At 34.8% G+C, this 25,536-nt stretch overlaps 1 protein-coding gene across 1 annotated transcript in view; it reads right to left on the reverse strand.

The window, feature by feature from the left end:
• Window positions 1-417: 417 nt before the first annotated feature.
• SLC2A13 (solute carrier family 2 member 13) overlaps window positions 418-25,536 on the reverse strand; it is a 359,669-nt gene continuing 334,550 nt past the window's right edge. The window contains exons 8-10 of the mRNA XM_077170529.1: window positions 18,672-18,793; window positions 18,401-18,553; window positions 418-5,581 (exon numbers count right to left, since the gene is read on the reverse strand). Of these exons, the coding sequence (XP_077026644.1) occupies window positions 5,355-5,581; window positions 18,401-18,553; window positions 18,672-18,793 (502 nt within the window). The 3' untranslated portion in view covers window positions 418-5,354. The remainder of the gene's footprint in view (window positions 5,582-18,400; window positions 18,554-18,671; window positions 18,794-25,536) is intronic.

Below are 25,536 nucleotides of genomic sequence, written 5' to 3' on the forward strand. Positions count from 1 at the left end.
GGAATCTAAGGTCTGCCCAGATAAAATAAATGCTTTCTCATAAAAGATACAGTTGGTACAGAATGGGAATGGAGAGCAACAAATTCCAAAAGGAAATGTCGGCTGGCTATCCAGCACGTATTTCATTTTTACTTATTAAGCAATAATAAAAATTAGTATTTCAAGGTTCCTTAAGCACCACATTTTAAAGTTTTGAAATATTTAAAAGAATTCCTTGGGATTTTTAAGTTGTATAAAATATTTTTTAAAGGTAGTTGAGTTTATGCATGATCAAAACAGGTAAAAGATCTTTAAAATGTATAGATAGGACTACATGAATAGATAGTGGTAGATTGTCTTTGTAAATGCTTTTATTATGTAACTTAGATCCTACTATCCAAGAAAGAGAAATAGAGAAAACAAAAAGTGCAAGGGAGATAAAAGAGTAATGAATTATCTTAACTTTTATTTGATTATTCTTATTTACAGTTCTGGCACTGACACTTATTTTTAAAAAAGAAAGATTTTAATTTATGTAAAGATTGACTTTCAATAAAATAACTTAAAAACATTTACATGTACATCACTAAATCTCCATAAAATATACAATACTTTTGATACGCATGAATCTAGCAGAGGCTAGAATGACTTTTAAGGAAATGGTACATATTCATCCTTATTAAGAGATATCCCATATATCAAGTGTGGGAATAAATATTTATATTGAATTTTCCAAGACATGTGAAGTATTAAATACTATAACATGCACTTAGAAATTAAGATTCATTTTGAAATACACATTTTAAAAGCATAAAACTGTTTTGATTTACTCTAGATATACATCAGAGCTTCTAAATAGAAATTTGAACATAATTTCTTACAAATAAAAGATACTGTAACATCAAGTGAGATTTAGTCCAAAAGCTGCTAGGAAAACATTTGGGCATATAGAATATAAATTTCTACTTTGGTGAGCTAGGTCTTTCATCTTTTCTAACCTTCAGTGAGATGGAACGATGTTAAATTTGCTAAAATTTTAAAACCTTACAAAATACTGATTTTCAATTTTAAGTACAAGTTTGCTGCATGGTCCATTTCTTTTTCTCATTTATACTGCTGTGACAAATTCAAATACATGAACTTAACTATCAAAAATAAAAAAGATGAATATTAATACTAAATTAAAATTCTTAAAATTTTATTTACCAAATCACTCAAGTGCATAAGACTGTATCTTATACATATAAAGATTTATTGGAATTATATTGTTTTATGCTCACAAGCAAATTGTGAGAATAAAATACTTTTGTGTAATTTTGAACATCACTACATTCTTAGGAAACACCGCACTATTATTGGCACACAAAAATCTCCTCTGTGAGATGGTATACAAGAAAGTGTTGGTAGCAGTTAGCTGTTTGGCATTTTCAGATGACTGCTATTTCTATAAAATAGTAGCAATATTGCTTACTGCAAAGAAGAACTGAATGTACTGACAACTGATACACTGGACCACTTCATCAGATTAGCTTAACCTTACTATACTGGCTAGGAAGATTGATAGGAAATGACAGAAAACAGGACATTAAAATTAATCAGAGAACAACTCTTAGTCTTTTTATAGGCAGGAGCTACATATAAGCTATAAAATTTACCCATAATTTAATACAGTTTGCCATAAAGCATATATTGTTAATACTTTGCTTCTGGTCTGGTATATCAATATAACTCTTTTTTTATTCCTAGTTAGTGAAAAAGCCTGACTTTAGTATTTGAGAACTTGACAACCGGATACTTAATATTATTTGATATTTTGTATCTTGAAAAATGGAAACAAATCTGATTACAACAAAATGTCTGAGTAATTTTATGTTCTTAATCATGTACTGATGAAATCAAATCAAAACAATCCTCCCACCCTCCCCACTGTATTATAGTATTTATGAACTATATTAGTGTCATTATTTCTTAGATAACATACTATTTTCTAGAGTATCCTTTCCCCAAGGATCTATAGATTATAATAATGCTTTTTCAATTTTACTTTGCTATTTAAGCAAAAGGGTAAATTGTCAACTTACATTTTTCCTCATCATTCTTCCCCTGGATAACTGATTTTGAGATTATAGTAAAAAATTTCTAAATTCTTTGCTTTAAAAGCTGATTTGCCATTTTAGAATGAATAACTTAATATAAAAATATTTAAATTCTTCTAATTCTTATATACTAAAATCTGGTTTACTGGTAAAATAAAATTATAATAAATTACTCTGTATATGTATACAGTATTACTCTCATAGCATTTTCCAGTGGAGGAACTAACCACTACATATGGCTGGGAACAAAATTTCAAAATTACCTTTTTTGGGGATAGAGAGTCTGCTAATGAATTAAATCTAGTTTTTTTTTTTCTTTTTCTTTTAAATCCTAGTTTTAATTTAGGTCTTCTATTATATACATTAAAAAACTTGTTTTAGATATCTGATCGAATAAGTTGTGTGCAATAATCAAAATTTTAGGGAAGTTTATATTGAAGAAAAATATGAACAGCAAATCTTTAAATATATTTGATATCATATTCAAGCTTATATTCTCTTATGTCTAGTACAGTTTTCATCAGCTCTCGAGCTGCCTCAAAAGGAATTATGATCTTCACTATATTTTCCTAAAGCATAATTTATCGCTATTGAATTTGCAGCATGTTTAGAAAGAAATCTATAATTATAATTAAAAGCATGATCCTTAATTGGTGTCTGTTTTAATATGGTGACTCAAATAACACCATATATAAATTATTATAAAAATATATATATATTTGATGATATTTTAAATGGGATATTCTTAAATTGTTATTGGTAGCCAAAGACACTTAGAACTTAAAAGGTGCGCAATATTAAAAAAAAACTTGCAAAATTCAAATGTTTAATTTTTAATATACTATAAATGCTCACTGACTCAAAAAATAATACCCTAATTGTGTAAGTTTCCCTTTCAAGTAGTTATTAGTTTTAAAAAAATTATAAATAATTTTTACATTGTGCCTCTCTGTCTTGTACTTCAAAGGTATGGAATATTGTATTTACGACTATATAAATAACCTATAGCTCATTAAAGAAAGGGCTGAGGGGAATGAGGAAGGAGAACTGTGGCTAATTTTCCCTGTTATGTGCATTTAAGGATATAAAGTTGAAAACATTTTATTATATCAGAGAGAAAAGGCCATGTTCTGCTTTAAGAAATAATAAGAGTTCATTCGTTCCTTTAATTAAGTAAATGTGCATTCAGCCCAGCTGAGTATATAAGTGTATAGTTAAGGCTATGTATACATAAAGAGGAGAACTGAAGCAATTATTTGGATAACCAGAAAAATAAATTTTTGAGGAGAGCACTTTATTGGTCTAAATACCTTTTCTCTCCTATATTCTGATTGTGCCAAACAATAGCTCATTTCCCACTGCACTTTACCTGCGTAAAATAGTACACAGATAAGAAATTTCCTATAGGATAAGAAATATGAATAGAATAATGATTTTCTCTATTAAATCTTATCTGGTCTTTTGGAGGAAAAATCAAAATTAATACCCCCCTCTTAGAAATCAATTGTCAAAGCACCCAATTCAAGGAAAAATAACTTTCTAAAAAATATATATGTTTATTACATAACTTTTGGGGGGGAGACAGAAGGATTTTTAGGCAAGAATGATGTTTAAGCACATATATCTTTGGTGGCGTAGAAAGCCAAAAGTCCTAGATTAAATTATCATCTTTGATAAAAGCAATAAGAAGATTTTAAAAGAAACACAAATCAACTTGGAGACTGGCAAAAGCAAACTGAATTTAGAAAGCCAGATTTTCACTCCAAATGTTTACCTTACTTTATTAGATATTTAAGTTCATAATAAAATGCAGTAAGCCACAGAAAATTCCTTCATATTTTCACTGCAACTAACAAGTAATTTTGTGAGCCAGTAAGTTTGTATGGACTATATAGGTCTTAATATAAGAGCAAAAATTAGATTTCAGTGGTAAATTTGCATAAAACTCAGCAAATACTTTGAAAAGACATTGTAGAATGTAGTAAGTTAATATTTCTTAAAGGCATGTGCTATGTTGGAACCATTAGTTTGTTCCAATAGAAAATCCCAATTTTTAGATAAGAAGAAAAAAAATCTAAGCCAAATTGTGAGGAATGGGGAGAGTTAGTAGAACCAGAAATACATACAGACAAATAAATCTATGTATCTCTTTTTGTAAACTGTCAGTGAAAGTAAGGGTGTATGTGTGTGAAACATATTTATAAAGTAAGGGTGCATGTGTGAAATACTCTAAGAGTTTATGCTCTTAGAGTGAAAAATTAATTTCTGATTAAAAGAAAGGGAAAAATAATCTGCAAGCAGCTATTTATATAACATAAATGAAGGCACAAATATAGTAGGACTCAGAGTCAGTGAGCAAAGGCATGTGATTACCAGGTGATTTTGGCATGAACAAAAACTGACCCTGAAATACAGTTGAAGATCTGGTACTATTTTGTGTTTATAATTGCCTTTCTAAGTGACTAACTCAATCAGGTTCCCTAAAAACCTTTACTTTCTATTTTCTAGCAATAGAATATACTTATCAAAACTTGCTAGCATAGCTGTGCAGAAGTATACTAATCACTGATGCAAAACCATGTATGAAAACCCCTAAAAAAAACAAACAAAAAACCCCTAAAGGATGTGTTTATGATGTTCAAAAGATCCTTTGCAGAATCAGTCTCTAAATAACTCTCAAGTTCTGAACTGGAGAGAGAAACCAAAATATGTACTCCAAAGGAGATAAGGACAGTTATGTTCTTATAGGAGGTATTTTGAATGTGTTGATGAAAGTTTAAATGGAATTTGCTTTCTAATAGATGGTCACAGATAAGCAATTCCTCCTTAAGAAAATTTAGAGTCAGTAAGCCATGTTTTGACAAAATACCCTTAGACAAAATCCCAGAATCCTTTTTTGTAAGTTTATCATACATACATAATTCAGCTAGCTTAGTTCTGACTCTGTTGCCACTAATAGTTGTATTATGGTCTTGGGAATAAAGGATACCAGTGACGTCATTGGGTACAGTATACTTAGACTATCTCAGGAGGGAATTATACACATTTCTTCAAGAATTATTAAACTAGATTAAAATCTCTATAAATTTTTTTACATTTCTGCTTGTGAAAAAAAAATCACGATTTTAACCTCCTCCTATTCAAGTATTCTAGAATATTAAGTCACTCAAAACTAGACTGTGGAAAGAACCAGATTAAGAAGCAGGGCAGTGAAGTCACCAACTGCTGTTCTTCTCCCCCATACGTGCTTAAATAACTAAATTTATCAGCAGCTGAAAATTATTCCACGTCAGAAGCGTCATTGTCAGAAAGATGATAGTTACTTCCCTTCACCCGAATATATTCAATATATCTCCCTTCGTCAGAATCTGAAGTGCCACATGTACACAGCCTGTTGTCAAAGAGTGATTCAATTTCTTCCAATTTCTTCCCTTTAGTCTCAGGAAGACAGCCATAGATGAAAAGAAGTCCCACAGCAGCAAACCCAGCATAGAGGAAGAAGGCTCCTGCAACAGAAAATATTTTTTATAAATACATGCGTATAATTTCGGCTTGGATTGGACAAAGTACTTAAATTAGGATTTTTTTCTGGTCAATTATGCATAATCATGGAATGAAATGAGACCAAAAAATTACTGCCATCCTGGTTTCCTCTAATTTTTTTTTAACCCTGTTGAAAATGTTTCTAGATTCAGGACTTGTAATGCCAAACTCCAGAACAGTAAACTGAGCTCATATATATATATATATATATATATATATATATACACACACACATATACATACACACACATATACATATATATACACACATATATATATACACAAGATAGAAGAAGACTTCAAGGTAGAAGTTTTATATATATATACACACACACACACACACACATATATAGATATCAAACTTCTGCCTTGAAGTCTTCTTCACTTTCCTGGCTGGAGGTATTTGCTCCCTCAGCACGTTGTTGACATCCCTATCATATAAACCAAGAATTATTTTAATTATGTGTGTGCGTGTATGTATGTATCTGTCTTGTCTACTATATTGTAGATACTTTGCAGTCAGAATTTCTTTCTTACTCCTATTTCTAGAACTAAGTACAATGGATGACACTGCTACATTAATGACTCAGTAGAGTAAATGGCAACTCCATTTTTCTTGATTCTCATGCCGAAAGTCTGAGAGTCAGGACTGGATTGTCTTTTACTGTTAGACTCAACATCCAATCTGTTAGGAAATCCTGTTGGATATACCTTCAAAATATAACCTGAAGGCAACCACTTATTACCATTTCCAGTGATATCTCTAGTCTAAGAACCATTTATTCTCATCTGTACTTTTGCAGTAATCTCCTAAAAGGTCTACTTATTCCTCTTCTTGAACCCCTATAGTCCTTTTTCTCCCTCCTTAGCACTTATCACCATCTGACATACTATAAATCTTACTAATTTGTTTATTTTCTCTTTCTCTCTAGATTGACCTCCAGTAGGTCAGTGGATTTTGTTTTGCTGTAAAATTATGCATGCCAATGCAGCACAGCCACAAAGATTTTACTACCTAGTTGTGTTTTCTATGTATCAAAAATTACAAGCCTAGAGGGAAGAGAGATGTATGTATTCTTTACAAATTTCCAAGATGGCCTTTCCTTTATAATCTAATTTTCTATTAAAATATAAAAACCTATACTTTCACTTTTCATAGTAGTGCAGTACAGTATAATTAGTTAACTATAGTTTTGGTCTTTAGCCTTGACCATCTTCTGTATATGTGATGAGGGAAGGAAGATGACAAACTAAAATGACAAATGGTTGGAACAGTTGGTTTAAGTCTTAGTTAGCTATGTGACTTATAGAAAGTCAAAGTGCTTCTCAGCTGGCACATTTATAACTTTATAAATGTTACAGCTATTTATCTAACAAGATAGAAGAGATAGTTATAAATACTTGAGAGGGAGAACTGCTTTTCTCTTTTAGTGGCAAAAGTTTTATTCTTGAGCATAGAGTCTGATGGCTTGTTTATCTTTGGGTTCTCAGTACCTAGTACAGTGCCTGACACACTGGAGGGTCTAGCAAATGAATGTGCTCTTGTTGACTACTGGAAGGTATACACTGGAGCAGATCTGAAATAAAGGGCTAGAGGCAAAGTTTAAAGTTGAATAAGCACAATAGTTAAAGAATATAATCACTTCAATTCTGCTGAATTTTTACATAAGGGAAAGACATTATTAAGACAAACTTTCTTGAAGATATGCCTATAAGTAATTACTTGAGGGACACCCATATACATATTTCTTGGAAAGGCTCAAGGAAAACTATCAAGGAAAAATGCTGATGAGCTATCCACTCAAAAGAATTGATATTCTGTAGAATGGGAAGCTGTAAGAAAATAGAAGGGAAATAGAGGTAAATTACGGAATTTTAGAAAAAATATGAAAGGGTCAAAGAAATCAAGACATAATTTGTTAAGATTAAACTGTCAAAATCCATAAAACTCTTAAGGAGTTGGACCTGTATTTTAGACAATAAGGCTCCTTTGTTTCATTTCACTTTGGTTCACTGAACACTTACTGTAAATTTTTATTTCTCTTATAGTTTTGGTAAAAGAAAACTAAGTTTACAAAGCTTCTGCCATCATAAAAGTTCATAATCTCACTGAATAGATAAAATATATATTTGGTAAATAATCAGAAAATAGGTCATCTGGGCTGTATGGCTAAGTGGTACAGTGAAAGGAAGGCTCTCCCCAGCCTTGACAATGTGGGCCTAAAAGTCATAAAGTAACTCAGGGTGAATCCTTGGGCAAAGAGTGTTAAATTTTATTGACCTCATTTTCCTGATCTGTATAAAAGGGAAAATAATTCCTGCTTTGCCAAACTGCAAAGAATAGAAATAGTGTATGTGACATGCCTATTATAATTTTCAATGCTGGTCAAAAAAGTGATAGCTAAATTCTATTAAATGACTAGAGAAGAAGAGTTGCTATTAAAGATAAAAATAGAACAAGTTTAGTATGACTAATGCACTGGTAATTCATCTAAAGGGTGACAGTGACAAACTAGGACTTGGGGAATGTGGAACTTTAGGGGAAAAACTGAAAGGGTATGAAGTCCTGTGTTCTGAGTACAAATAAGCAAATTGTAGAGGTAGTAATAGAAATGATATATTGGAAGGGGTGTAAATAAAGGATGGCCAGTGATGATGATATAAAAATATAAAATCAGATGATAAATCATTTTAGACTAAACAACATAGATAATTGCTAAACTACAATATCTCTATTAGGGCAAATCTAGTTTGATTTTATAAAATATAATATTGAGGAAACATTCATCATATTTCTAAATTTTGGAATAGCACAGTTAAAGATAACAAATCAAATCTGTTAGTGTTAAACTCCTAAAGTTAAAAAAAAAGTTAGATGGACTAAGATTCTTTAAAGCCAAAAACAGCTTCTCACTTGTGACCCAGATTCCCCTAACCAAAATAACATCAACAAAATTTTGTTAAGATTCAAGAAACTTTCATAAGGTCTGAGGAATCCAAAGCAAGCAAATGCCAATACTGCCTGCTAAGTTTGGGTTCCACTAGTTAGACCTACAAGTAAGCCACAGAGCTGTGTGGGCAGGTCTGTGAGGCTGTGACTAGCCCCATGCCATGGACAAATCAGTAACATAACTCATTTTCTCAATTATTTCTCCTTGGAATTAAAATAAAAATGAGTTTGTCGGGATTGTTAAACAGTGCAGATATTCCTCAGCTTTATTATGAAGGAAATAAATCTTATTAGAGTCCTATATTGTTTCAGATTAAAACAAATATCTAATTGAATTATACAGATTGAGGACTCAAAGACCATGTTTATTAAATTTCAATGTCTTAACAGGAACTTTGATATAATATTCTCCAAGGACCTATTTAGCCATGGATAAAATGATATATTGGTAACATTTTAGTGATAATTTTAGTAATAAACATTATTGAACAAGATCCAAGGCAGACCTCCCTGACCAATGTGATTTATAAAGAGTAAAAAATTGACATCCTATGAAATTATTAAAAAAAAAAAAAGGACAAAAAAGAAGGCATGGTTCGTTCTACAATATAGGTTACTAGGGAACGTGGTAGGAGTAGAGAACAGGAAAAAAAAAAAGGCATGGATATTTCCAAAGAAATACACCATTAGGATATAGATTTGTTAAATTGGAAATATAAACATAATTTACATATATCAGTAACATGTGGATTAAAATGTAATAAAAAAATAGGGAAAAAACAAACCTGAAGTCTTTTGTCACTACTAGAGAGTAATGACTATTATACCTAATGTGCTAGCATGAATACAAAGCAGAAAGCGTCTTCTGACTGGATATTTTTGAAAGAAGCCTTGTTATATAGACTACTTAAATCACTTCTATTGCCTCATATTTTTCTGGCAGCATAAATTCAAGAAAGAGTAACTTTGCCATTGAAAGTTTTACCATGTAGACTTTTACTATTTGGCCTATGGCTTTCTATAAAAAATGTTTTCTCAGGAAAAGCTAGTCTATATTTAGATCTTCAAACATTCAAGAATCAGATAATATGAGTAAACATTATGTTCATCTTTTTGGTGTCATGAAGATAAATTTATGAATTTTTGAAAAATTTTAACTGATAAATGGAATAAGGCTGAAGATGCAGTTTAAAATGCCAGATTTTCTTTCCAATAAATAAATATTTCTAAATGTAAATTCTGACTGGGAGAGAGAAGAGTTTCTTAAAGATTATAAAAGCATTAGAGAAATAGTGTAAATAAAAGTAAATGCCAATTTAGTATGATCAGAAGAGTAGGGAAATGAATTTTGTAATATTTTCTCATATTCATATACAAAATGAATTTATTCATTTGACAAACACTTTTGAGTGGCTTATCATATGAATCAGGTACATTGAAAGGCACTGGGAATACAATGGTGAACACACATAACTCTGGCCCTCAGGGGATTCATGGTCTAGTAGTTGGGAGCTGTGCTGGTTTGAAAGGATGTATGTCCCCTAGAAAAGCCATCTTTTAATCCTAATCCCATTTTGTAAAGGCAGCCATTTCTTCTAATCCCTATTCAGCACTGTATGTTAGAAACTGTAATTAGATCATCTCCCTGGAGATGATGTAATTGAGAGTGGTTATTAATCTGGATTAGGTGACGACATGTCCTCACCCATTCGGGTGGGTATCGATTAGCTTCTGAAGTCCTATAAAAGAGGAAACATTTTGGAGAATGAGGTGATTCAGAGAGAGCAAAGCAGACTAACATAGCCACGAGAAGCAGAGTCCACCAGCCAGTGACTTTTGGAGATGAAGAAGGAAAATACCTCCCAGGGAACTTCATGAAACAGGAAGCCAGAAGAAGAAGTTAGCAAATGACGCCGTGTTCACCATGTGCCCTTCCAGATGAACGAGGAACCCTGACTGTGTTCACCATGTGCCTTTCCGGATGAGAAAGAAACTCTGACTCTGTTTGCCATGTGCCTTTCCACTTGAGAGAGAAACCCTGAACTTCATCAGCCTTCTTGAACCAAGGTATCTTTCCCTGGATGCCTTAGATTGGACATTTCTATAGACTTGTTTTAATTGGGACATTTTCTTGGCCTTAGAACTGTAAACTAGCAACTTAGTAAATTCCTCTTTTTAAAAAGCCATTCCGTTTCTGGTATATTGCATTCTGGCAGCTAGCAAACTAGAACAGATTTTGGTACCAGAGAGTGGGGTGCTGCTGTGGTTTGCAAATACCAAACATGTTGGAATGGTTTTTTATATGGATAAGGGGAAGAATCTGGAGGAGTTGTGAGGAGCTTGATAGAGAAGGCCTAAAATGTTTTGAAGAGACTGTCAGTAGAAATGTAACTCTAAAGCTACCTGTGATGAAGCTCTAGACAGAAATGAGGCATATATCATTACAGACTGGAAAGAAGGCAATCCTTGTTTTAAAATGGCAGATAATCTTGCAAAATTGACTAGTAGCTTTGGCTGGAAGGCAGATTTTAAAAGCCATGAACTTAAATATTTAGCAGAAGAGATCTCCAAATTAAATGTCCAAAGTGCAGCCTGGTTTCTCCTCACAGCTTATAGTGAAATGCAACAGGAGAGAGAGAAGCTGAAAACTGAACTCTTGAGTACAAAGAAACCAGAAATTGATGTCCTGGAAAATTCTGGGTCTCCAGAAAGGGAGACTGCAGAGAATAGTGCCCTGTGTGAGGATTTAACCAAATGTGGAACCAGTCAGCCATTTCAGAGAAAGCCAGGATCAGACATGGAGTTATCAAGGAAGGATATGTGGAAACTCCTTATGTCTGATGGGCATGATCCAAGACTACTACGTAGAAAGCCAACAAGAGTGTTGTGGGATCTGTATAAAGAGAACCACTGCCAATCAGGACTGAGAGGGACAGAGAAGGGACATGCAGGAAAAAATAACTTCAGAGGCAAAACCATGGAGGCTGAGGTCTGAAGTCAAGAAGCCTCATGCCAAGAGAGCGGACCCACCCAAGCCCATGGAGAGGGTGAGTTTACCCCAAAGGCAGAGGATGGCCCTTCCACCTCCTTGCAGTGGAAGAATCATGCTGCTCAGGCTTTGGAGAGGGTGAAGCACATTCCTTGGGGTTTGGGGAGAGCCTGGCTGCCATCACATGTAGGGGCTGAGCGTGTGCCCTGGAGATGGCAGAGAACCTGGGTGCAGCCCCAATGCTTGGAGGGGGTGGAGCCGAGAGAAAGGTGGTCTTCCCAATGTCCCCCAAGGTTGCATTCAGAGAGAGGGAGGCCTCTGAGTAGGCCCTTGGAAAGGGTGGGACTGCTGCTTTCAGAAGCCCCAAAGATAAATGATTCTCAGACTTTGAAATCTAATGGAGTTTGCCCTGGGGGTTTTCAAAAGTGTATGGGTCCAGTGACCCTGTGTTTCTTCCTCCCTATGGAAATGTGTATATGTATTCTATGACTGGTCTCCTTTGTATGTTGGCAGCAAATAACTTATTTTGAGTTTTTATAGGTCCAGAGCCAGAAGAGAAGCCTTGAACAGAAAATGCTTGTAATTTAACTTTGAGATATTGTACTGTTTTTTTGAGATATTTGAGATATTTGAAAGGATGTATGTCCCCTAGAAAAGCCATGTTTCAATCTTAATCCCATTTTGTAAAGGCAGCCATTTCTTCTAATCCCTATTCAGCACTGTATGTTTGAAATTGTAATTAGATCATCTCCCTGGTGAGTGATGTAATTGATAGTGGTTGTTAAACTGGATTAGGTGACGGCATGTCTCCACCCATTCAGTGGGTCTTGATTAGTTTCTAAAGTCCTATAAAAGAGGAAACATTTTAGAGAATGAGGAGATTCAGAGAGAGCAAAGCATAACGACATAGCCTCGAGAAGCAGAGTCCACCAGCCAGTGACCTTTGGAGATGAAGAAAGAAAATGCCTCCTGGGGAGCTTCATGAAACAGGAAGCCAGGAGAACAAGCTAGCAGATGATGCCATGTTCACCATGTGCCCTTCCAGATGAGAGAGGAACCCTGACCATGTTTACCATGTGCATTTCTTGATTAGAGAGAAGCTCTGTGTTCGCCATGTGCCTTTCCACTTGAGGGAGACACCATGAACTTCATTAGCCTTCTTGAACCAAGGTATCTTTCCCTGGATGCCTTAGATTGGACATTTCTATAGACTTGTTATAATTGGGACACTTTCTCAGCCTTAGAACTGTAAACTAGCAACTTATTAAATTCCCCCTTTTTAAAAGCCATTCTGTTTCTGGTATATTGCATCCCGGCAGCTAGCAAACTAGAACACAGGTAGAGGAAAGAGGTAAACATGGCGCTTGCTAAAAACAGAAGTACTCAGAGCATGGGATGAGGTGAGGTGGGAAAGAGGTGAGAGAAGGTCTCTGGAAGAAGAGTGGTGTAAGGAGTAGGCATTTCACACACCATAGATGCATATGGTGACAACAGAATGAAAATCCCACATTTCTTTATTTAGAATCAGAGTACAATCTATAAACTCATGTAGGAGATGCAGAAATCATCTTTCTAGAAAAAAGTAAATATGAATTTAAAGTAGCTTTCCAAAGTATTTCTTACTAAGCCAATTCTCAATACTATTTTCTTTGAATTATGATCTCCATACATTTTCATTTGAAAACTTTGTCATGTTTATGTTTTGGGAAGTGGTAAGTGTTGTGAGAAAGCACACTGAAATGTGCACAGGTTGGCTTATAAGCACAGGTGTTCCAGCAGAAGGCATAATTCACAGTATGCATCTTTATGTATTTGGGCAAGCAACTTTCAGTCCTATTACAATTTTGTTCTAGTACATGATTTCTTCTGTTGTGAGAGTTCTTCAAGCATTAATCCGGAATCCCTGCATGCATCTCTCTACATTTTCCACTGTTTACATTTCTAAACTAAAACCACATTATGAAGATTTCCAATTAGGATAGAGAATGTTTGGGATGGGAGAGTGGGTGGATGGCAGCCATAAAGAACTGAAAGACAAGAAGCAAAGCTGCTTATAAAGGAGAATTCAGCAAAATGGTTTAATGGGGCATTCCACAGATCTCTCTTTCCACCAGAAAAATCGATAAACTGGAAAGATAACTAGGAATCAACTATGTAGTAATTCTGGAACCAGATTGGACAACCACATGAGTGCTGGTGGCCAAGATTTCAAGCTTCTGTGGCATGTGCCTGCCAGCAACCATCCCCGATTCCTCAACCTTGGGAGAAGGTGGAGAAACAACCACCAGGATAATAGGAGTTGGGAGGGTGATAGTGGGGGTGGCTAGGGTAGGCAGAAGAAACCTTATCCTCCAAAAAATGGAGTTACAAGTTGAGGTCAGTCTGGCAGATCCTAAGGAACCATTACATGCAAACAGTAACCAAAAGAGAGCTAGGATGGCTATGGTAATATCAGATAAAATAGACTTTAAAAAAGACAAAAAAATGACATTATTTATTGGTAAAAGGGCCCATTTGACAAGAAGGTATAATAATTATAAACAAATATGCACCTAACCACAGAAATATATAAAGCAAACTGACAAAACTGGAGGAAAAAATAGTTCTACAGTAAGAGTTGAAGGCTTCAATACACAACTTTCAATATAGATAGAACATCTAGACAGATGATCAATAAGGAAATAGAGGAGTTGAGCAATAGTATACACCAACTAGATCTAACAAATATACAGAACACTTTACCAACTACAGCAGAATATACAGTAGGACCTCATATTTTGCAACTAACATCTCCAAGACTTCACATAAGTTGAAATCATGCCTAATAGTGAGCCCCTTTATTTAATAAGTATTTCTTATATAAGCATACCTATCACACATTTTTATAAATAGAGCAAATAAATACTCTAGTAACAATAAGTAATCAAGATTAATCATATAAATAATTAAAAAAAAAATTTAATTCTCCCTCGTGCACACATGCCTCAACAGCCTTGCATGGCCCCCACTGTGTCTCCACCTCTACCCAAGAGGATAAAAACTAGCAGTAGCCAACAGGAGGCCAGGAAGGCACCTGACATCAGCAAGCTGGGGTGTGGTATTGCCTGGAGCCCTTGGCTATGTCAGTGTTCTGACCCCTACAAGCACAGACACATGTGCCATCAGCTGCTACCACGATCCCCTCTCCATATAGGGTGCCCATAGTAGCAAACCCTATTGTCGAACAAGTGTTTTTTAAAAGGATATACCGATCACATATTTCTTTAAATAAATAAGGCAAACATTCTAGTAAGAATAAGTAAAATTAATCCCAGGAATAATTTGTAAAAATCTTAATTCTGTCTGCCTTTAATTTTTTTCAATTGCCAATTGCTTATACCTAAATTTATGTATTGAGTTTGTGTGAAATGAAGTCCTACTGTATATTCTCAAGTGCACATGGATCATTCTCCAGGACAGAGCATATGTTATGACACAAGACAGCTCTTAATAAATTTAAAAAGACTGATATCACACAAAGCATTTTCTCTACCATGATGGAATGAAGCTATATATCAACAACTGAAGGAAAATGAAAATTTACAAATATGTGGAAGTTAAAAATATATGCTTAAACAACCAATGGATTAAAGAAAGATATAAGGGATATGAGAAAATGCTTACAGAAGAATGAAAATGAAAACACAATGTACCAAACTGTAGAGGATGCTCTAAAGTCAATGTTCTGAGAGAAATTTATACCTATAAACACCTACATTAAAAAAGAAGGCAGGGTGGCAATGGTGGCTCATGTGGCAGAATTTTCACCTGCCATACTGGAGACCTGAGTTCAATTCCCAAAGTCTGCCCATGCTAAAAAAACAAACAAACAAACAAACAAACAAAAAAACCCAACTCATATCTTGAGGAATCAGCAAAAGAAGAGCAAAGCAAACCAAAAGTTAGCAGAAGGAAGGAAAATTAAGATTAAAATGGAGTTAATAGAGAACAAAACAATTGAAAGAATTAATGAAAATAAAAGTTAGATTTTCGAAAAGATCCGTACTTGACAAATATTTAGCTAGAAAAAGAGAAGATGCAAATAATCAATTAAGAAATGAAAGTGGTGACATCACTGCTGACCTAGTGAAATTAAAAGAATTATGAGAGATTAAATATTATGGGCAACTGTATACCAACAAAGTAGATAATATAGCTGAAATGGATCAATTCTTAGAAATACACAAATTGCTTAAATTGACTCAAGAAGAAACAGAAAATCTCAACATCTATAACATTAAAGAAATCACTAATGAGAAACCTCCCAATAAATGAAAGTCCAGGACTAGGTGGCATCATTGGTGAATTCAACATTTAAATAAGAATTAACATCAGTCCTTCTCAAACTATTCCAAATAATTCAAGAGGAGAGGACACTTCCTAACTCATGCTATAAGGCCAGCATTACCCTGATGCCAAAACTAAATAAGGACGCCCCAAGTAAAGAAAATTATAGGCCAAAAGCCCTTATGACTATGGAAGCCAATTTCAGCAACAAAATGCTTGCAAACTGAATCAAACTTTAAATGGCACATTAAAATGATAACACATCTTGACCAAATGGTGTTTATCCCAGGAATGCAAAGGTCATTCAGGATAAGAAGGTTAATCAATATAATATACCATATTAATAGCATGAACTGAAAGCTTTCCCCCTAAAATCAGGAACAAGACAAGGATGCTGTTTTCACTAATGCCATTCAACACTGTACTGGAGTTCTAGCCAGAAACGCTAGGCAAAAAGATTAAATAAAGGCATCCAAGTTGGAAAGGAAATAAAACTTATCTCTGTTCTCAGGCAATGTGAGACTATATATATAGAGAAGATCCAAAGAAATCCCAAGTAAGTTATTAGAGCTAATAAAATTGAGCAAAGTTACAAGGTACAAGACCAACACATAAAAATCAGTGGTGTTTTTATATACTAAGAATAATCAATAAATAATCCAAGGAGGAAATTATGAAAATCCATTTACAATAGCATCTAAAAGAATAAAATATCAAGGAATAAATTTAACCAGTTAGGTAAGAATTGTACACTAAAAACTACAAAACATTACTGTAAGAAATTAAAGATCTAAATAAATGGCAAGACACCCGGCATTGATGGAGTGGAAGACTTCAAGACATTGATATCACCCAAAGTGTTTACACATTCAGTGTAATTCCTATCAAAGCACCATCAACTTTTTCAGAAATGGAAAAGCCAATCATCAAATTTATAGACAGTACCCAGTGGCCTTGAATAGTGCAAACAATTTTGAAAAAGAAGAACAAAATTGGAGAATCCACACCCCCAAATTTCAAAACTTATTACAAAAGCCATAGTAATTCAAATTTGTGTGGCACTGGCATAAAGAGTGACATATAGACCAATGGAACAACTGAAAGTCCAGAAATAGACCCACACATCCATGATCAACTAATTTTCAACAAATGGTGCTGGGAAAGAGGACATCCACATGTGAAATAATGAAATTGGACCCCCCTACCTCACACCCTATACAAAAATTAATTCAAAATAGATCAGTGACCTAAATGTATGAGTTATAACTATAAAACTCTTACAAGATAACTTAGGGGCACATCTTCATGGCCTTAGATTCAGCACTGAATTATTAGATATGAAACCCAAAGCATGAGAAACAGTAGATAAATTTGAATTCATCAGAGTTAACCATTTTTGTGTAACAAAGGACATTCTCAAGAAAGTGAAAAGACAACCTACAGAATAAGAGAAAATACTTGCAAATCACATCTGATAAGGGCTTATTAATTTTCAGAATATGTAAAGAATTGTTTCAACAATTCCAAAAAGAACCAATTCAATTAAAAAATGGTCAAAGGAGTAGAACAGAAATTCTTCCAAAGTCAATATTCAAATGGCTAATAAGCATGTGAAAAGAAGCTCAACATCATTAGCCATTAGAGAAATGCAAATCAATACAATGAGATACCACTTCATATCCACAGGGATGGCTGTTATTTAAAAAAAAAAAAAGGAAAATAAAAAGTGTGGGTGAGAATGCAGAGAAATTAGGTCCCTCAGACATTGCTGGTGGAAAGGTTAAAAGGTACAGCCACTACTGTGGACAACAGTTAACAGTGATTCCTCAAAAAGTTAAATATAGAATTACCATATGATCTGGCAATTCCACTAATACATATATATCCAAAGAAAACAGGAACTTAAGGTACTTGAACACCAATGTTCATAGAAACATTATTCATAATATCCAAAAGGGAGAAACTGCCCATCAATAGGTGAATAAGTAAAATGTTGTACATAAACACAATGGGGTATTATTTGGTTGTAAGAAGGAATAGAATTCTGAGACATTCTGCAATGTGCAAATGCTGAGTGAAGTAAGGCACATAAAGACAAGTACTATATAATTTAACTTACCTGAAATACCTAGAAATGACAGATTTTTAGACTTGAGATGTTTAGACATGAAGTAGATTAGAGATAACCAAGGAATGGGGAAAAAGAGGAGTTGTTTTGCATGCAGAGAGTATTTTCCAATTTTGGAAATTTCTATTTATATTAAAATTAAAAAAGAGTTCTTGTTAGCTTTTCCCAGATGCATTTCTAAGGCCTTTGGGAACCAGAATGCAACCTAGAGATATTTATAACTACCATAAATATATATATATGGTATATAACTATATAACTATATAAATATATATATATGGTATATAACTAACATAACTACCTCTTCTTTCAATAACAAATGGTAGCAAAGTTAGAAATCGAATAGGAAAAGTAAATATAAAACTACAGTTAGAAAAAAATACTCTTACCATAATATGTAAGATACTCTGCTGTGTGTAAAAATGTCAGTGAAACCAGAACATTGAACATCCAGTTTATTCCAGATGAACATGCATTTCCTGTACTTCTTGCCCAGAGTGGATATATTTCAGAATTCACAGTCCAAGGCATTGGTCCCATTCCTGAGAAAAACAAAATTAGAACGTTCAGTAAAGAACATATAAGGAATTTGAAAATAATAGCTTGTGTCCTCCAAAGAGGTAATTTAATTAATGCAACAATAACAAAGCCTTTGTTTACCAGGTGCGAAGAAAACAAGGTATAAAATAAGGCCCAGAAGTGCAGTCCAGTAGTATGGAGTAGGGCAGAAATTGTAAGCCCAAAATACTTCTTCTGTTTTGAATTTGGTTTCATTTGCACACCTGAAAAATAATGCAATAGAAGTATTAACTCAATGTTTTAGGGTATAGTTTCAGAAATTCAATGTGATTGATCATATTGGATGTATCTGGGAGTTCCTTAATGTCATTAAGAAAAAGGGTCCACAATGTTTTTCTCAAAAAAGATTAATAATTAAAAATATACAGCAAAGTACTGGATGTGTAAGCTCACAAAGAATTTTATAATGTTGAATATAATTCAAAAGCAACACTAAGAAATATACTAGGCTTCAAATGGTATCCATTTCATAATAAATCAGACATGATTTCTAGTACCACTTTTTAGTCTTATAAATATATATAGGTTGTAGGTTTACAGAAAAATTATGCAGAAAATAGAGTTCCCATTTACCACCACCCCCACTGCATTATTAACATCTTGCATTAATGTGGTACCTTTGTTACAATTGATGAAAGAATATTATAATTGTACTCTTAACTATAGTCCATTTACTGTGTTGTACAGTCCTATGGTTTAAAACAATTTTTATTCCAGTAAGATATATGGCCTAAAATTTCCTTTTTAAATCATATTCAAATATAAAATTCAGTGCTGTTAGTTATACTCACAATGTAGTGCTACCATTACCACTACCCATTACCAAAACTTTTCCATCCCCCCAAACAGAGATTCTGTACCAATGAAGCATTTAAACTTCTCATTCCCTACCCCTACCTCAGTTCCTGGCAATTTATAATCTAGTTTCTGACTCTAAGAATTTGCTTGATTCAAGTGATATCCTATTAGTGAGATCAAGCAATATTTGTCACTTTAAGACCACTGAGAGTTAGTAAGTTTTGGTGGAAGGAATTTGGATTTTTAAGCCAGGATAGGGTGAAAATTCCAAACCCACATTTTTTAAAACTGTAAAATGGGGCTAATACCTTACAGGCTATTTTGAAGATAAGAAGAGTCATTTGTAAAGGAGTGATATGGGAGAAGAGGGAGCAGGTAATAATGAAGTTGTGGCAGAACAGACCATGATTATATTTAATTCCACTTCACCTTCTCCCTTCTTGCTATGTCCTTGCTTACTGCTCTATCAAGTTACTCACTGACGACCTCGCCTCCTTGTTCTATGGTAAAGCAAAGTCTCCTATGTTTTTAAATTGAGTCCCAAGTTGAACTTCCAATTCTGTACCTAAATTGAGACCTGCATTGTCCCTGAAGATACTACCATCCTCAAAAACATCCTTACCCCCTATTGTCATTTTTTATTATTACTGTCTCCATCTAGCTCTTGTTGAATCTTGACATCCAAATCTCAAACTTATTGCTGGGTTAAGTGCCTGGTCACAGTCTTTTGCTCCACCCTCCCCCTGCCATCTTCATTTATTTTTAGTTCTGGCCCATCTAAGACATTGGCTGCAAAATTCCTTAGTCAACCACCAAAACAGGAGATAGAGCACTTAACAGTCTGCTTGATTTGGAACTATTTTACTTCATAGAACTCAAATATAGAGCTTTCCTTTGTTGGTCACAACCACTTTATTTCCTCACTTCTGATAACCTGCTTTATATTCTGAACTATCAGTATTTTTATTCTATTATCCTCTTTCATTTCCTCATTGCTCAGCTTAGACCATGTCAGTGTCTTGAGCAACCTCTAGAATCCATCTTTTCTCCATGCTTGTCTGTCAATCTGACCATTACAATTTACAACCCTGTACAGCACTATTGTCTTCCTTCAACCAGAAGCTCAAAAAAGTTAAGAAATTGTGCTTTTGGCTCTATCAGAATTTCATACTATTTAATCTCAGTTGGGTCCCCGATGACACTTATTTTATCCTCAATCTTCTCCACCAAATTTTCTGTTTATTTCAGAGTAGGCTTTGAATAAACTTCTGTTAGCTGTTGCCTCAATTAATTAAAATATTTCCTACCATCTTCTACTCCTGAAATGTTTCACTATGCTTTCTAAGTAGATGAACTTGCCTCTTCCTTTAAGAAGAAAATTGAACAGTTTCCTCAGTTACTCTGTGACTGACCTCCAAAACTCTTCTTTCAGGCTCTTCTCCTAAATCTGATGGTAATGTATCCTTTGTTCTATATAAGGATCACCCTTTCTATCACTGGTCCTGAGTCTCATTACTTTCTGATACACCTCTGGGATCATGTTCCATCAATAGTCTATTCTCCTCTGTTACCTTAATTTATTCCTACCTAAGCCTCTTCTATCTTTAACACACAGGGTCTCTCCTATTCAAATATTCAACCCCTCTCAATTTAATACAACTAATTCTTCCAAAATTACAGAGAAGTTTATACTCATGAGCTCTACATTCTCATTATCCACTCTTTCCTTCACAGTCCAGGTCCCTTCTCTCAACCACAGAAACTGACTTGGCTCTTCCACTTGGTTTTGTTTTTTGAATTTGTTAACCCCAAAACTCATTAATGACCTTCCAATCCCAAATTCATTAATCTTGCCTTGATTCTGATCCTCTTTGATTACTTTGTAATGGTTGATATTCCTGACAACACTTCTTCTCTTCCCTCTGGTTTTTTTTTTTTTTTTTTTTTTTGGCATGAGCAGGCTCCAGGAATTTAACCCAGGTCTCCGGCATGGCTATAAGAATTCTGCCACTGAGCCACTATTGCACTCGCCCTTCCCTCTTTGTTTTTGTATCTCTAAACTCCATTCTACCACTCTGACCTATATGTCCTCGTTTCTTTTTTTAATACCCCCTTTTTCTCTCATCCTCTAAATATAGGTGTTTTCTAAAGTTCTATTTTGGGATCCACTCTTTTCTTATCATGCCTTCTCTCTTAATCATCTTGTCTAATTCTAGGACTTTAAAATCTGCACATGGTTGGTCCCTGAAAGATTACTTGAGTTTTGCAAGCTCCATCGATCAGATGTAGTCATCTGCTCAACATCACATATACATATCCTATGGCCTCAAACATAATATGGCTACGATAGAAAGCATCATCTCCAGGAGGCAGAGTAGGCTGTTCTGTGTTCAAATCATGACTGTGACTTTTTAGTTATGCTCATTTACTCAAAATTTTATATAATGAGACTTTTCAGATGAGTCAGACATGAGAGAATATATGCAAAGAGCCTAATATGGCATGACCAAGAAATCCAAATCATACTACCTAGACATAATTTCTTGATCTGAGTCTTTCTAGGTTCATTAATTTAGGCTCCAAGTGCTACTTGTCTCATCAATTGCCCTGAGTATGGAAGTGACCTGTGATTTTCTTCTAACCAACAGAATATAAAAAAAGTGACAAGATGTATATAATTATATAATAAACCACAGGGTCTATTTTGCTGAAGTCTCCCTCTCTCCTGCTGGTTTAAAGAAGCAATCTGCCATGTTATGAGCTGCCTCTATTTGGAGACCCACAGTGTAAAGAATTGAGGGAAGCCTTTAGGAGCTGAAGGTAGCCTCTAGCCAGGAAGAAACTGAAACAAACACCACAAAGTACTGAATTCTGCTAATAAAAGTGAATCCTTTCCCACTTGAGCCTCAGTAGAGGCAGCAGCCCCAGTCAACACGCTGATTGCAGCCTTGTAAGACCATAAGTAAAGGACCCAGTTAAACTATGCCTGGACTCCTTATGCATGGAACTGGTGAAATAATAAATGTGCATTGTTTTAAGATGCTAAGTTTTTGGTAACATTGTTATGCAGCATAGTCTCCTAATTATTTTATAGTCTCCTAATTATTTTTCCTGCTCCTAGCATTACTTTCTTCAAACTATTGCCCTGCCAAGCGTAACCTTTCTAAAACATTTCTCCAACTAACTTACTGCTCAGAAACCTTCATTCCTCATACCCTAATTCCTATCAATTGGGGCCTGGAAAATATGTCTGCACAATCAACAGAATGGGAGAAAATAGTGACAAATCATGTATCTGATAAGGGTATAATATTCAGAATATATAAAGAACTATTTCAACTCAACATCAAAAATACAAACATCCCAATTTAAAAATGGGCTAAATAGCAGAACAGACATTTTTCCAAAGTCAATATACAAATAAATGGCTAATAAGCACATGAAAAGGGGCTCAACATCATTAGCTACTAGGACATGCAAATCAAAACCACAATAAAAAAGCACCTGACACCTGCTAAAATCGCATTAAAAAATGGAAAACAACTGCTAGTGAGGATGCACAGAAACATACTAAGAAATCTTAGTATATTATTGGTGGAAAAGTAAAATGGTACAGCTGCTGTGGAAAGCAGTCTGGCAGTTCCTCATAAAGTTAAACAAAAAGCTACCATATTATCTGGAAACCCCACTTCCAGGTCTGTGCCCCACAGAAGTTAAAGCAGGGCCTTGGACAGATATCTGTATACCAATGTTCACAGCAGCGTTATTCACAATAGCCAAAAGATGGGAGCATAGGAACAGATAAACAAAATGAGAGTAATATATACAATAGAATATCATTTGGCCTTAAAAAATAATGCAGTTCTGATACATGCCACTACAAGGGTTCTGAATGAAAACAGTTTGGCTGCAGCCTACCTTATCTTGTACTCCTGTTATTAGTAACCATTTTAAAAAAAATATTTTTCAGATCTAGTATCTTCTACCCATGCTGTTTACTGTAACTGAAAGCAAACTTTTACTCTTGATCCTTACCATCAGAATCTACCATAGTCATCAAGGGTATAGATGCCATCCTTTCTTCTATCTGAAACATTTTCTCCCACCTCTCAATTCTTTTCCATTTCCCTCCTATATATCAATATCACTGTGCATTACCCTATCTGAATATGTTCCTTTCCCTGCTGTATTGGGATTTCATGTCAGGCTGCACAGCAGAGGGATTAAAAGCATGGGATCTAGAGTCAGACTGCATGGATTCCTATCTTGGCTCTGCCACTTACTGTGTAACTTTGGGCAAGTTACTTATCCTCTCTGTGCCTTGGTTTTCACATCTCTAAAATAAGAGTACCTAATGGGGTTGTTTCAGAGATTAAACAGGTTACCCTTGCACAGGATAACAGATTATAAATGCTTGCCAAAAGAATAGTCATTTTTGTATTCCTTTTTCATCTCAACCTCTAGTCCAGCATAGTACTCTACATAGAAATAAATGGTCACTAAGTGATGCATGAATCTTTTACATTTACTTTTTTTGGGTTGGTGGGGGAGGAGTTGCTTGGTCTAGGAATCAAACCCCGGTCTCCCGCATGGTAGGCAAGAATTCTACCACTGAACTACCCTTGCACCGCCCTTACATTTACATTTTTTGGGGTAGGTGGGGTGGGTGCATGGTCCGGGAATTGAACTCAGGTCTCCCGCATGGAAGGTGAGCATTCTATCACTGAACCACCTGTGCACCCTACATTTATTTTTAACTGTGAGCAGAACACAGCATTAGAAATCCCCTGCTTAATAAACTTCCACCCTCCTTTCCACCAGAAAAAAGGCTTTTAAGCTAATAAGGTTCTTAAATTAGAAAATAAGAAAAAAAGACATACATAATCAGACAGAAAAGGTGGCTTCTGGGGAGGGGAATGCTTACAAACAATCAAATAACTAAAATTCTGCATTTACTATTTCCATTATTACTGAAGTTCCTTGCATGGTTTCTTGCTGTTAACAATGGAAGGTAGTTTAGCTTAGGATGTGTGGATATCTCTGTCTTTGCACTTATGTAGCTTTTTCCGCACCAGGCTGTGCACACATATGAGCATGAAAAGCTGAATAATTCCTCATCATTCTCATGCTGATTTTAGGAAAGCACTGCAGGCAGTTAGCTGACAGAATTACACACTCGGCAATATACAGACAGCTAATTACTAAGAATGTGACATCACACCTGACCTTCAAAATTTAAACACTAGAAATCCAAAAAATTAAAATGTACATTTCAAATATTTTTGCAAAATACTTTCATGCGTTCCTTGTTTAGTAACTGCTGGTGGAAGAACATAATGCTCCTGAGATGGAACAAAAATACTTTGAAACCAGTATGGGCTGAGATTTGAAAAAGTCCTGCTCTTTGATAGGACACCTCACCATATCCTAGAGCAAAACAAAAAACAAACAAACCAAAGATTATACTGATGGGAAGCTGAGCAGAGAATACTGCATTAGACAAATCAGCAGAACAGGATATAATCAGGTGAAACATGTCTTATTTTGACAGAGTGAGAGAACTCATCTTTACCAGCAGAATGACTAGACTAAAACCCAGTATGTAGAATCATAAGCCAAACAATCAGTTCCTACTCTAGACATGGAAGCAACAGAGCTTCCTTTAGTGATACATCTAGAAATTAACTACTCTCCTTGAAAGAGGAACAATTCTCTCCTGCCTATTCATCACCCACCCCACACACTATTTCACATGTAGAGCTATTTCTGCCTATTTTTATGTGTGTGCAAGTGTACTGCCTCTTCAGGAGCTATCCGTAGAGTTTTAAAGGAAACAATCAATGGAAGTAAGCAGTGCAAATAGGCAACTGCTGTTGGCAAAATTAACCATAAGTAGCTTATTCCTACACTGCACATGCTTTATGTACTGCCCTTTTACTCATTATGAGGAAATTATTTAATTGTATCATGTTTGTATATGGAGGTAGGAGAAAAAAATAGACTTTGTATTTAAAAAGGAATAATCATTTAAAACTTCAGCTTTTAACTGTTCTAGCCTCATATTTGAGAAACCTACTGAACTTTGCCCCCTTCCCTAAAAGATAAAAGATCGAGGATTTTGGACATGGGAAGGGGTTACTATAGTAAC

This window comes from Tamandua tetradactyla, chromosome 7 (assembly GCF_023851605.1).
Source record: "Tamandua tetradactyla isolate mTamTet1 chromosome 7, mTamTet1.pri, whole genome shotgun sequence".
NCBI lineage: Eukaryota > Metazoa > Chordata > Mammalia > Pilosa > Myrmecophagidae > Tamandua > Tamandua tetradactyla.